The 12,136-nt window shown below is 44.5% G+C and overlaps 1 protein-coding gene across 4 annotated transcripts in view; it reads right to left on the reverse strand.

The window, feature by feature from the left end:
- Positions 1–249: 249 nt before the first annotated feature.
- The window catches only part of LOC137322734 (interleukin-5 receptor subunit alpha-like), a 40,087-nt gene continuing 28,200 nt past the window's right edge, over positions 250–12,136 (reverse strand). For 3 of the 4 annotated variants that reach the window (XM_067985740.1, XM_067985737.1, XM_067985738.1), the window contains exons 8-9: positions 11,834–11,924; positions 5,478–7,059 (exon numbers count right to left, since the gene is read on the reverse strand). In XM_067985740.1, coding sequence (XP_067841841.1) covers positions 6,988–7,059; positions 11,834–11,924 — 163 coding nt within the window. In that variant the 3' untranslated portion in view covers positions 5,478–6,987. Of the gene's footprint in view, positions 302–412; positions 537–5,477; positions 7,060–11,833; positions 11,925–12,136 lie in introns of those variants that run through there. The other variant, XR_010963223.1, reaches the window with a different exon arrangement.

The raw sequence follows: 12,136 nt of genomic DNA on the forward strand, positions 1-12,136 counted from the left end.
GTGGGAGAATCGTCACCACACGGACTGCAGCGGTTCAAGAAGGCGGCTCACCACCACCTTCTCAAGGGTAATTAGGGATGGGCAATAAATGCCGGCCTCGCCAACGATGCCCACATCCCATGAACGAATAAAAAAAAACTACATAAAAGCAAAACCTTTAAAAGCCAGACTTTTTGCTGCTATGTGTGAAGAAATGGGAGCCGATCACAAAGCATTGTTGTTTTATTGTGACTCTCGATGGCTATCATGCAGAAAAGTTTTGACACGTGTGTTTGAGCTCAGACACGAGGTAGGCATCTTTCTGGAAGAAAAGCACACACATGCTGAGAAATTCCATGATGGAGACTTTGTAATTAAATTGGCGTATCTAAGTAATATTTTTGATAACTGAATGTTTTGTACACATACTTACAAGGCTCTCACACTCACATTCTTCAGCTTGCAGACAAGATAAATTTGTTTGTTAGGAAACTGGAATGGCAGCAGATTAGAAAACATTCGTCGAAAATAACGAGACGCAGAATTTCAAAAAAGTACTGCAATGCATAAAAAAAACAACTTTCATCATTGAGAGCTCACTTTCAGAAATACATTTCGGACACAGATATTGGAAAATATGACCGGATTGGAAACCAATTCAGCACAAGGACTCCTGATGATGATTATAACACTCTTGAAGAAGTTTGAAGAACAACAGTATATAGACATGACTTCAGATTTGACTTTAAAACTGCAGTTTCCAATCAAGACCCTGCCTGAATTTTGGTCAAGTATAGAAGAAGTGTATCCACCTTTTAAGCAAAAAGACTATGCATATTTCTTCCATTTGCAACTTCTTATTTGTGCGAAATTGGTTTCTCTGCGGTCGCCTCCATCAAAAACAAAGCCCAGGTTACAGCTGAACATCAAACCAGAACTAAAAGTAGTGAGTTCCAAATGACAGCCTCGTATAGAAAAACTTGCAAAAACTTTGCAGAGAGAAGCAGGCCCATCCAAGTATGATTTATTGAATTTTGTATTTAGTTGAGTTATCAGCAAATGCAGAACAGAATAGCATACAGGCCAGAAGGAGTCTGGGTGTACAGCATATCAAGTCAACTCACATATAAAATTACAAAAATTAGAGATAGACTCAAAAATATGCAGGCCTTATATTTATGGAATTATAGTTTAATACCGGTGAGAGGGAGAATGTATTAAATGAGTAGGCTCTGCTCCCCCAATGGCCAGTTTATCTAGTGATTGGTTAAGTAGTTTAACCCTTGAAGTCCAAGTATCATTATAGTCAATCTACGCTGCACTCCCTCCAAGGCCAATATATCCTTCCTAAGATATGGTGACCAGAACTGAACACTGTACTCCAGATGTGGTCTAACCAGGGCTTTGTATAGCTGTAGCATAACTTCTATCCCCTTGTATTTTGGTCCTCTAGACATAAAGTCCAGCTTTCCATTAGCCTTTTTGATTATTTCCTGTACCTGTCCATGACATTTTAATGATCTGTGTAGATGGACCCCTAAGTCTCTTAGGACCTCCACTGTTTCGAGCTTTTCACCATTTAGAAAGCACTCTAATCTATCCTTTAATTCCAAAGTGGATGACCTCACACTTGCCTACACTGAAATCCATTTGCCACAGTTTTGCCCATTTACTTAATCTATTAATATCTCTGTAATTTTATGCTTCCATCTACATTGATCTTAGTTATTGTGGAGGTGGAGAGCACTGCAACTGGCTTTGCCCTCCTGAGTTAAGAAAGCAAAAATTGGCCATGGAATTGGAAGAAAGTATGCATGTGTAGAGAAAGACTTGCATTTGTATAGCGCCTTTCACAATCTCAGGATGTCCTAAAGCGCTTTACAATTAATACTTTTGAAGCATAGTCATTTTCTGCACAGTGTAGTCCCATAAACACCATGAGATAATGTGTTCCAGTGATGTTGGTTGAGGGATAAATATTGGCCAGGACATGGGGAAGAACATCCCTGCTCTTCAAAATAGTGCCACGCAATCATTTACATCCACCTGAGAGGGCAGACATTTAACGTCTGATCCCAAAGACAGCACCTCCAACAATGCTGCGCTCCCTCAGTACTACACTGGAGTGTTAGTCTAGGCTGTGTACTCAAGTGGAACTTGAGACTGCAACCGTCCAACTCAGAGGTGAGAGTGCTACCACTGAGCCATAGTTGACACGTGAGGTTGGATCGGATAGGATTGGGCTCTGATACCTATGGGGCTGAATGGGGTGAATAGTTAACATATGAATAATAGCCATCTAAGATGCTCAATTCCCTTTGAACTGAAGTGCATCAAGAAGTCAATGGGACTAAGAGGGTTAAATTAGGAGTACAGACTAAGCTTGTATTCCCTGGAGTATAGAAGATTAAGGGGTGATCTAATTGAGGTGTTTAAGATGATTAATGGATTTGATCTGGTAGATAGAGAAAAACAATTTTCTCTGGTGGGAAAGTCCAGAAGAAGGGGGCATAACCTTAAAATTAGAGCTAGGCTGTTCAGGGGTGATTTCAAGAAGCACTTCTTCACACAAAGGGTGGTGGAAATCTGGAACTCTCTGCCCCAAAAAACTGTTGAGGCTGGAAGACAATTGAAAATTTCAAACCTGGGATCAATAGATTTTTGTTCGACAAGGGTATTAAGGGTTACAGAACCAAGATGGGTAGATGGAGTTAAGATACAGATCAGCCATTATCTAATTGAATGGCGGAACAGGCTCGGGGGGTGGGGGCACTGAATGGCCTACTCCTGATGTTCCAATGCTTGTAAGAGAAGGGGAGAGATTTGGCATAGTAAAAAATACGTTTTTTTGGTCCAATTTGTACATACAGATTAGGCCATTACAAAACAGACTTTGCTCTGTAACTGACTTTTCTCTAGAACTCTATCACCACTGATGACTGTTTCCTTGATAACAAAAATCTGTTACAACAGTAACGTGCTTTGTTATTTACTGTAGAGTGAGTTGGCTATCAACACTATTACATAATATGAAAAAAATGTCATTCTCAGGATGTGGGCGTCACCAGCAAGGCTGGCATTTATTGTCCATCCCTAGCTGCCCTGTACAGAGGGCAGTTAAGAGTCAACCGCGTTGATGTGGGACTGGAGTCACGGTTGGACCATAGCAGGTAAGAACCAGTTGGGGGTAAAAAATCTGGGAAAATCCTTTCCAACCCCCCCATGGCAAATGAAACTAGTCCAGGAGATCACTCTGGCCCTGATAATTCTATGCATTACCTGCCTTTTGTAAGAGGTGATCGCCACCCCAGACAGAAACTGGTCCAGCTCTCGCTTGAAGGAATTCAGCAAATCGGCGTCCATCGCACGAGTCGGCAGCCTGTTCCAGAGGGCCACTATTTTCTGGGAATCATATCAAATTAGTCTGTCTGCTGTTATAAAGAAGGCATTAACCAACAGTCAAATAGCAGATGAAGGAACTTGATACCAACACTTGGTCCATGTGATGTCCTGGACTGGTTTCGATCACCTGAGGGGGTCAGAGAGAAATTTTACAAAGTATTTTTTCCCTTGTTGGCCCTGGGTTTTTCTCTCTTTTTTTGCCTCTCCCAGGAGATTACATGGCTGCGGGGGTGGGTGGGAGTTGGGAAGAAGTGTTTAGCTGTGATGGTCCAGCCATCATGATGTGGGGCAGGCTTGATGGACAGGCCAGTCTTTGCCAACCCATCAATTTCGTATGTTCGTATATTCACATTAAACATTCATACGTGACACCATGTGGTTTCCAGGCCATTAAGCTTTAGCTCTTAAATAATATGTTTGATGTGTGCTATTCTAGTGTTAATGAGGCACAGATCAGCAAAAGACCATGCAGAATAATGACATTCAACTTCCAACGTCAGCTTGCAGGCTGCAAAAACCTATTTTATTATTTTTCACCCATATCTTGTCATGTAGCAGTACCACGCAATTACATATGAGTTTCGAAAAAGAAGGCAAAGCAAAATAGTGATCATTGCTTTTGCACTAACATGTTCCATTCCATTAATGCTCACATATTTCATCACTTTTATTATTAGCTACAGTGTAAATTAGCAAACATTTCTGAGGTAACACGAATTTTGCACCTGAGCTGTTAAAACATCTCCAATCTCAAAGACACAACTGATTTACATTTTTTCCTGTATTGCAATGTAAAATCTCCCCCGCCCCCCTCCACAAGCACCTGGTGTCTCTTGAGGCAGGTAACGTGATTAGCTCCTCATAATTCACATAAAGTTTCTAACTTATTTCAGGAAGATGAGGATTATGTAAATTCAAGCTGGCATTAAGACTATCAAAGCATGTTCCCAGCAACAAAGGCAGCAATCTATTTACAAAATGCAGAAGGGTTCTTTTTAAAAGAAAGAAAGACTTGCATTTATATAGCGCTTTTCACATCCTCAGGATGCCCCAAAGCGTTTTACAACCAATAAAGTACTTTTGAAGTATAGTCACTGTTGTAATGTAGGAAACAGGGCAGCCAATTTGGGCACAGCAAGGTCCCACAAACAGCAATGTGATAACAACCAGATAATTTGTTTTGGTGATGCTGGTTGTGGGATAAATATTGGCCAGAACAACGGGGAGAACTCCCCTGCTCTTCTTCGAATAGTGCCATGGGATCTTTCACATCCACCTGAGAGGTAAGACGGGGTCTCAGTTTAATATCTCATCCAAAAACGGCACCTCCGACGGCGCAGCACTCCCTCAGTACTGCACTGGAGTGTCGGTCTAGATTTTGTGCTCAAGTTCTTGAAGGGGGACTATCGACCCACGACCTTCTGACTCAGAGGCGAGAGTGCCACCAACTGAGCCACAGCTGACACCTAAAAGGAGCTGAGCAAGTGCAGTCCTCTGGGTGCACTGGAGATGTCCAAAAGCACTAGAGGCATGTGCACTGAATGCAAAATGTGGTTCAGCAAGTACACTGTTAACAGCTGAACATATGGATCAGCAGCATTATTGTGTAATACACTAAACAAAGAACTTGCATTTGTATGACACCTTGCAAGCCCAAAGTGCCCAAACAGCAATAACACGAATAATCTGTGTGGAGATGTCGGCTGAGTAACTGAATGTTGGCTGGAACACTGGGAGAACTGCCTGCTTTTTGAAAAAGAAATACATAGAATGATATAGAATCTACAGCACAGAAACAGGCCATTTGGCCCAACTGGTCTGTGTCAGGGTTTATACTCCACACGAGCCTCTTCCCACTCTAATTACCTTTTCTCACCCTGCCGCGATATCCCTCTCCCTTATATATGATGTGGAGATGCCGGTGATGGACTGGGGTTGACAATTGTAAACAATTTTACAACACCAAGTTATAGTCCAGCAATTTTATTTTAAATTCACAAGCTTTCGGAGGCTTCCTCCTTCGTCAGGTGAACGATGTTCACCTGACGAAGGAGGAAGCCTCCGAAAGCTTGTGAATTTAAAATAAAATTGCTGGACTATAACTTGGTGTTGTAAAATTGTTTACAATTCCCTTATATATGCATCAAGCTTCCCCTTAAATACTTCAATGCTATCTGCTCCAACCGTTCCATGTGGCAACGAGTTCCACATTGCCATGGGATCATTAACGACCACCTGAACAGAAAGACAGGATCTCGGTTTTAACTTTTCATCCAAAAGACAGCACCTCAGACAACGCAGTGCTCCCTCAGCACTGCACAGATGTGTAGCATGCCTAGATTATATGCACTAGGCTGTGGTGGGGTTTGAAACCCACAACCTCCTGACTCAGAGGTGAGCGTGCTATCAATTGAGCCTAGCTATGCACCTGTTGTAGAAAATAATGGAAATTAAAAGTACTTACATTTATATAACATCTGATCGTATTGAAATATCTCAAATTGTTTCGGATAATGAATTTTGCTTTGAAGTGCAGTGGTGATTTCGTATCGCAAAATCACAGAGCCATTCTAAGCTGCAAACAACCCTGAAATAATTGACCAATAATTCTATTTTTTACCCCCAATTCGATTGGTTGAGATAGGAACCTCAACAGAATACAAGAACTCCTTGCTCATCCTTGCATAGTATGATGGGAATTTTCACGCCCACTTGAACAGGCAGACAACTTAACATCTCACCCAAAAGGCATCACCCCTTCCGAACGACAGTGGTTTAAAAAGAAAGACTTGCATTTATATAGTGCCTTTCATGACCTCAGGACGTCCCAAAGCAATTGACAGCCAATGAAGTATAGTCACTGCTGTAATTTAGGAAACGCAGCAGCCAATTTGCGCACAGCAAGGTCCCACAAACAGCAATGTGAGAATGACCAATCTGTTTTAGCGATGTTGGTCGAGGGATAAATATTGACCAGGACACCGGGGAGAACTCCTCTGCTCTTCTTTGAATAGCGTCTGAGTGGGCAAATGGGGCCTCAGTTTAACGTCTCATCCCAAAGACAGGGCCTCTGACAGTATTGCACTCCCTCAGTACTGCACTGGAGTGTCAGCCTGGATTTTGTGTTCAAGTCTCTAAAGCGGACTTGAATCCACAACCTACTGACTCAGAGGCGAGATTGTTACCACTGAGCCATGGCAGACACCTATGTATGCACAACCTTCTGCTCCAGATGCAGGAGTGCTGAGCCAAGCTGACACACACTGTAGGACAGTCAAGCTTTCATGAATCCAAAAGAGCAAAATAATGCATTTCAGCCTCTGAGTTATCGCTCACAGAAAGCAAAAATAGCTCCTTGTTTGCCCATATGTAGCAGAGAGGTAATTCTAGTGAGGGAAATCAAATATGAAAAGCATTCAATACAGAATATTTAATTCACATTTGTAAATAATATAAGTAAACACAAATATAACTACAATTACCGTACCGCGTTAAAAATTCCAATACCAATGGATGTTTTGTTACAGCAAAATATTTCTGTCGCTGTTGTTTGGGATTAACCATTTCACGATCTGAAATTGTTTGCCGACCTCTCGATGTAAAATTCTAGTCTTCAACAGTAACTGGAATGCATTCCTCAGGAACTTTGGCAACTGGATAATGGGCATTACACCATTTCTGTTTCAAAAAAAGAGAAGTGTCATCACCTACATTTGTTGAGGCACTTGCTCTGTCACAAATACTTCAAGTTATCCATTATAGGGGACAAATTTACATTGCTGCAAACTTGAGGCTGTATGGTTGCAACTGCTTATTTTATAGGAATTGTAAACAATTTTACAACACCAAGTTATAGTCCAACAAATTTATTTTTAATTCCACAAGCTTTCGGAGGCTTCCTCCTTCGTCAGGTGAACGGTGTGGAAATGACATTTTCGAATCCTTCGCATTTTAAAATCCCAGAACAATGCCTGGTGATTACTGCCCGTTGCCAAGGCAATCACAGTGAGCAGACAGAAAGGTGTCACCTAAAAAGGCCACCGAATATACAAACCCCCCAAAAAAAAGAGAGAAGGAAGACAGTCAATGACCCATTATATTAAAAACAGATAACATTTGTTCGCTGGTGGGGTTACGTGTAGTGTGACATGAACCCAAAGTCTCGGTTGAGGCCGTCCTCATGGGTGCGGAACTTGGCTATCAATTTCTGCTCGACGATCTTGCGTTGTCGTGTGTCTCGAAGGCCGCCTTGGAGTATGCTTACCCGAAGGTCGGTGGCTGAATGTCCATGACTGCTGAAGTGTTCCCCGACAGGGAGAGAACCCTCCTGTTTGGCGATTGTTGCGCGGTGTCCGTTCATCCGTTGTCGCAGCGTCTGCATGGTCTCGCCAATGTACCATGCTCTGGGGCATCCTTTCCTGCAACGTATGAGGTAGACAACGTTGGCCGAGTCACAGGAGTATGAACCGTGCACCTGGTGGGTGGTGTCCTCTCGTATGATGGTGGTATCTGTGTCGATGATCTGGCACGTCTTGCAGAGGTTACCGTGGCAGGGTTGTGTGGTGTTGTGGACGCTGTTCTCCTGAAGGCTGGGTAATTCGCTGCGAACGATGGTTTGTTTGAGGTTGGGTGGCTGTTTAAAGGCGAGTAGTGGAGGTGTGGGGATGGCCATAGCGAGGTGTTCGTCATCATTGATGACATGTTGAAGGCTGCGGAGAACATGGCGTAGTTTCTCCGCTCCGGGGAAGTACTGGACGACGAAGGGTACTCTGTTGTTTGCGTCCTGTGTTAGTCTTCTGAGGAGGTCTACGCGATTTTTCGCTGTGGCCTGTCGGAACTGTCGATCGATGAGTCGAGCATCATATCCCGTTCTTACTAGGGCGTCTTTCAGCGTCTGTAGGTGTCCATCGCGTTCCTCCTCGTCTGAGCAGACCCTGTGTATTCGCAGGGCCTGTCCATAGGGGATGGCCTCTTTGACGTGGTTAGGGTGGAAGCTGGAAAAGTGGAGCATCGTGAGGTTGTCCGTGGGCTTGCGGTAGAGTGAGGTGCTGAGGTGCCCGTCTTTGATGGAGATTCGTGTGTCCAAGAAAGAAACTGATTCTGAGGAGTAGTCCATGGTGAGCTTGATGGTGGGATGGAACTTGTTGATGTTATCGTGTAGTCTCTTTAGTGATTCCTCACCGTGGGTCCATAGAAAGAAAATGTCGTCGATGTATCTGGTGTATAGTGTTGGTTGGAGGTCCTGTGCAGTGAAGAAGTCCTGCTCGAACTTGTGCATGAAAATGTTGGCGTATTGGGGTGTGAATTTGGTCCCCATGGCTGTTGCGTGTGTTTGGGTAAAGAACTGGTTATTGAAGGTGAAGACATTGTGATCCAGGATGAAGCGGATGAGTTGTAGGATGGCGTCTGGAGATTGGCTCTTGTTGGTGTTGAGTATTGATGCTGTCACAGCGATGCCGTCATCGTGGGGGATACTGGTGTAGAGTGCCGAGACGTCCATCGTGGTGAGAAGTGTTCCTGGTTCAACAGGTCCGTGGGTACTGAGTTTTTGTAGAAAGTCTGTAGTGTCGCGACAGAAGCTGGGGGTTCCCTGCACGATGGGTTTCAGGATGCCCTCGATGTATCCGGAGAGGTTCTCACACAGGGTTCCATTGCCTGATACGATAGGACGTCTGGGTGTGTTGGCTTTGTGTATCTTTGGGAGGCAGTAGAAGTCTCCCACGCGGGGAGTACGTGGGATGAGAGTGCGTAGGATGTTTTGAAGGTCTGGATCGAAGGTCTTGATCAGTTTGTTGAGCTGATGGGTGTGTTCTTTGGTCGGGTCTGTGGGTAACCGTCGGTAGTGTTCCTGGTTGTCCAGTTGTCGGTATGCTTCTTTGCAATAGTCCGTTCTGTTCTGTATGACGATGGCTCCTCCTTTGTCCGCTGGTTTGATGACGATGTTGCGGTTGGTCTTGAGAGCTTTGATGGCGTTGCATTGTGCTCGGGTGACATTCTGGACTGTCTTCCGAGTGCAGCTGATGAATCTGGCATAGACGCATTTCCTGACAGCTTGAGCATACATGTCAAGCTGAGGGCAGTGACCCTCTGGAGGAGTCCAGTGAGACTCTTTCCTCTTCGGTTGCTGTACCGCGGATCCCTCTGTCTGCTGTTCCGGATCGTTGATTGTCTCATTGGGTTCGCTGCTGAAATTTTATGGTTTGTGGTAGAATTCCCGGAGCCTCATTCTCCTGATGAATTCCTCTGTGTCCGCCGCGAGACTAGTGGGGTCCATTTTGGTAGTGGGGCAGAAATTGAGCCCTCGGCTGAGAACTTCGATTTCGTCTGGTTGAAGGGTGTGGTCGGACAAATTGACGATAGACTTCCCTGTGGTTGCAACCGTGGTACCAGGGGAAGCTTGGTCGATGCTGGTGGTGATGCCGAGGAACATAGGAACAGGAGCAGGCCATTCAGCCCTTCGAGCCTGTTCCGCCATTCAATTAGATCATGGCTGATCTGTATCTTAACTCCATCTACCCGCCTTGGTTCCGTGACCCTTAATACCCTTGCCTAGCCCTTACTCCATCTGTAATCAGGAGGCTTCCAATTTCCTCACTGCGCAAAAATGGTGTATTCTAGATGGGTGAGGGCGGAAACTGGAGTGAGTCCCACTTATGCCCGATCCCTGCTTTTTCCACTGGACAAAATTTCTCTTGGGTTTGGGAGCACGACAATAATATGCCCACTCATGTGTGAGCGGGCATAACGATGCCTTGCAAATGAGGCAATTTTGTCATCCAACATATTTCCTGTTATTTGTACCCGAGCAACGCTGGGTACAAGGGATGCCTGAGCATTCCTGGTGTCCAGTGTTGCTAGGGACCTCAGGTAGGGAAGAGGGGAGGGAGGGAGTTAAATTTTAATGGGTAGTTTCCCTATGGCAATCGATTGCAAATCGAATGGTTCAATAGGGAAACATGCGAAATTCAAAACCGGGCCAATTATTTTAAAAAAAATCTTTGGGTGGCACAACATCTGCTGCGGTGAGTTTCTCCCCTCTCCTCCCTGCCTGAGGTGGACACCCAGTTGTGTTGTGAATGGCTGTAACCTTGGAATGTGGCCAGGGGTCAAGGGTGCCAACAACAGGGACAATTCCCACCCAACCAAGGATCTATCGCCATTACGACAGAGGGGAAAAGCAGGGCCTGAATATGCGGGTTTGGAAAACGTGTCTGATTTTCTGTTAGATGCGATAATGATCATTGGCAGCGTTCAATTTGACCCCATCGTGCACAGTCAACACTAGGCCCACTTTTTAATAATCCACTTACAGTGTTGAGGAAGTGGTTAAAAAAGCATACGGGATCCTTGGCTTTATAAAGAGAGGCATAGAGTACAAAAGCAAGGAAGTTATGTTGAACATTTATAAAACACTTATTCGGCCTCGGCTAGAGTACTGTGTCCAATTCTGGGCACCGTACTTTAGGAAGGATGTGAAGGCCTTAGAGAGGATGCAGAAAAGATTTACTAGAATGGTTCCAGGGATGAGGAACTTCAGTTACGTGGATAGACTGGAGAAGCTGGGGTTGTTCTCCTTAGAGCAGAGAAGGTTAAGAGAAGATTTGATGGAAGCGTTCAAAATCATCAAGGGTTTAGATAAAGTAAATAGAGAGAAACTGTTCCCATTGGAGGAAGGGTTGAGAATCAGACGACACAGGTTTAAGGTGATTGGTAAAAGAATCAAAGGCGACACGAGGAAATACTTCTTTACGCAGGGAGTAGTTATGATCTGGAATGCGCTGCCTGAAATGGTGGTGGAAGCAGATTCAATCGTGGCTTTCAAAAAGGAATTGGATAAATACTTGAAGGGAAAAAATCTGCAGGGCTACGGGGAAAGAGCGGGGCAATGGGACTAACTGGGTTGCTCTTACAAAGAGCCGGCATAGGCTCGATGGGCCGAATGGTCTCCCTCTATGCTATAACCATTCCATGATTCTGATTCTAGGATTTTAACGCTGAGAAAAAGGGACAGCATCAACAGAAATATAGCTGAGCAGAATGGCTATGATCCGCAGACATGGGGTCAGCTTTCACAGGTACACTGACGACAGGCGGTTCACGTTCTCCGTGATCTGTCTCGACGCCTTCACTCCATGGTGTTACCAGAATGCTCGTCCAACATCCAGTCTTGTGTGAGCCGCAATTCGAAGCCATCATCTTCACGACAAACTCCATACCCTTACCATTGATTCTAGCCCCCTCTCCAGCCACTGTCTGAACCAGAATGTTCGCGATCCTGGCGGCCTATTCGACTTTGAGCTGACCTTTTAACCCCATCACAACAGCCGCCTACTTCCATCTCTGTAACATCGCCCGCTTGAGAGTTTTTTCCTATGTTGAAGGCGCTACATAAATGCAAGTTGTTGTGCATTCACTATATATTTTGTTACCACCCATTAATGCAGTTGGTTACCTGAAAATCACCATTGTGATATTCAAACAGATCCTTGAACTTCTGTTTAGGATCAGGGATTGGTTGGCACAGGTTTTCCAATAACCTAAACCTAGGAAGAATAAAAATATCCAATTAGAATGATTTAGTCAAAAGATTACCTTCGCGATTCATCCATTCTCGTGGCCTGTTCGGTCGAGGCACGCACACTCTTAGCGTTCATTAACACTACCATTTCGATTTTGTAATCGTGTAGAAATTGGCGTTGTGCGCACTTATGATACGAGCACACCCGCGCCCATAACGTGGGGCTCGGGCAGTGCC

The sequence above is a fragment of the Heptranchias perlo genome, chromosome 6 (assembly GCF_035084215.1).
Source record: "Heptranchias perlo isolate sHepPer1 chromosome 6, sHepPer1.hap1, whole genome shotgun sequence".
Classification (NCBI taxonomy): Eukaryota; Metazoa; Chordata; class Chondrichthyes; order Hexanchiformes; family Hexanchidae; genus Heptranchias; species Heptranchias perlo.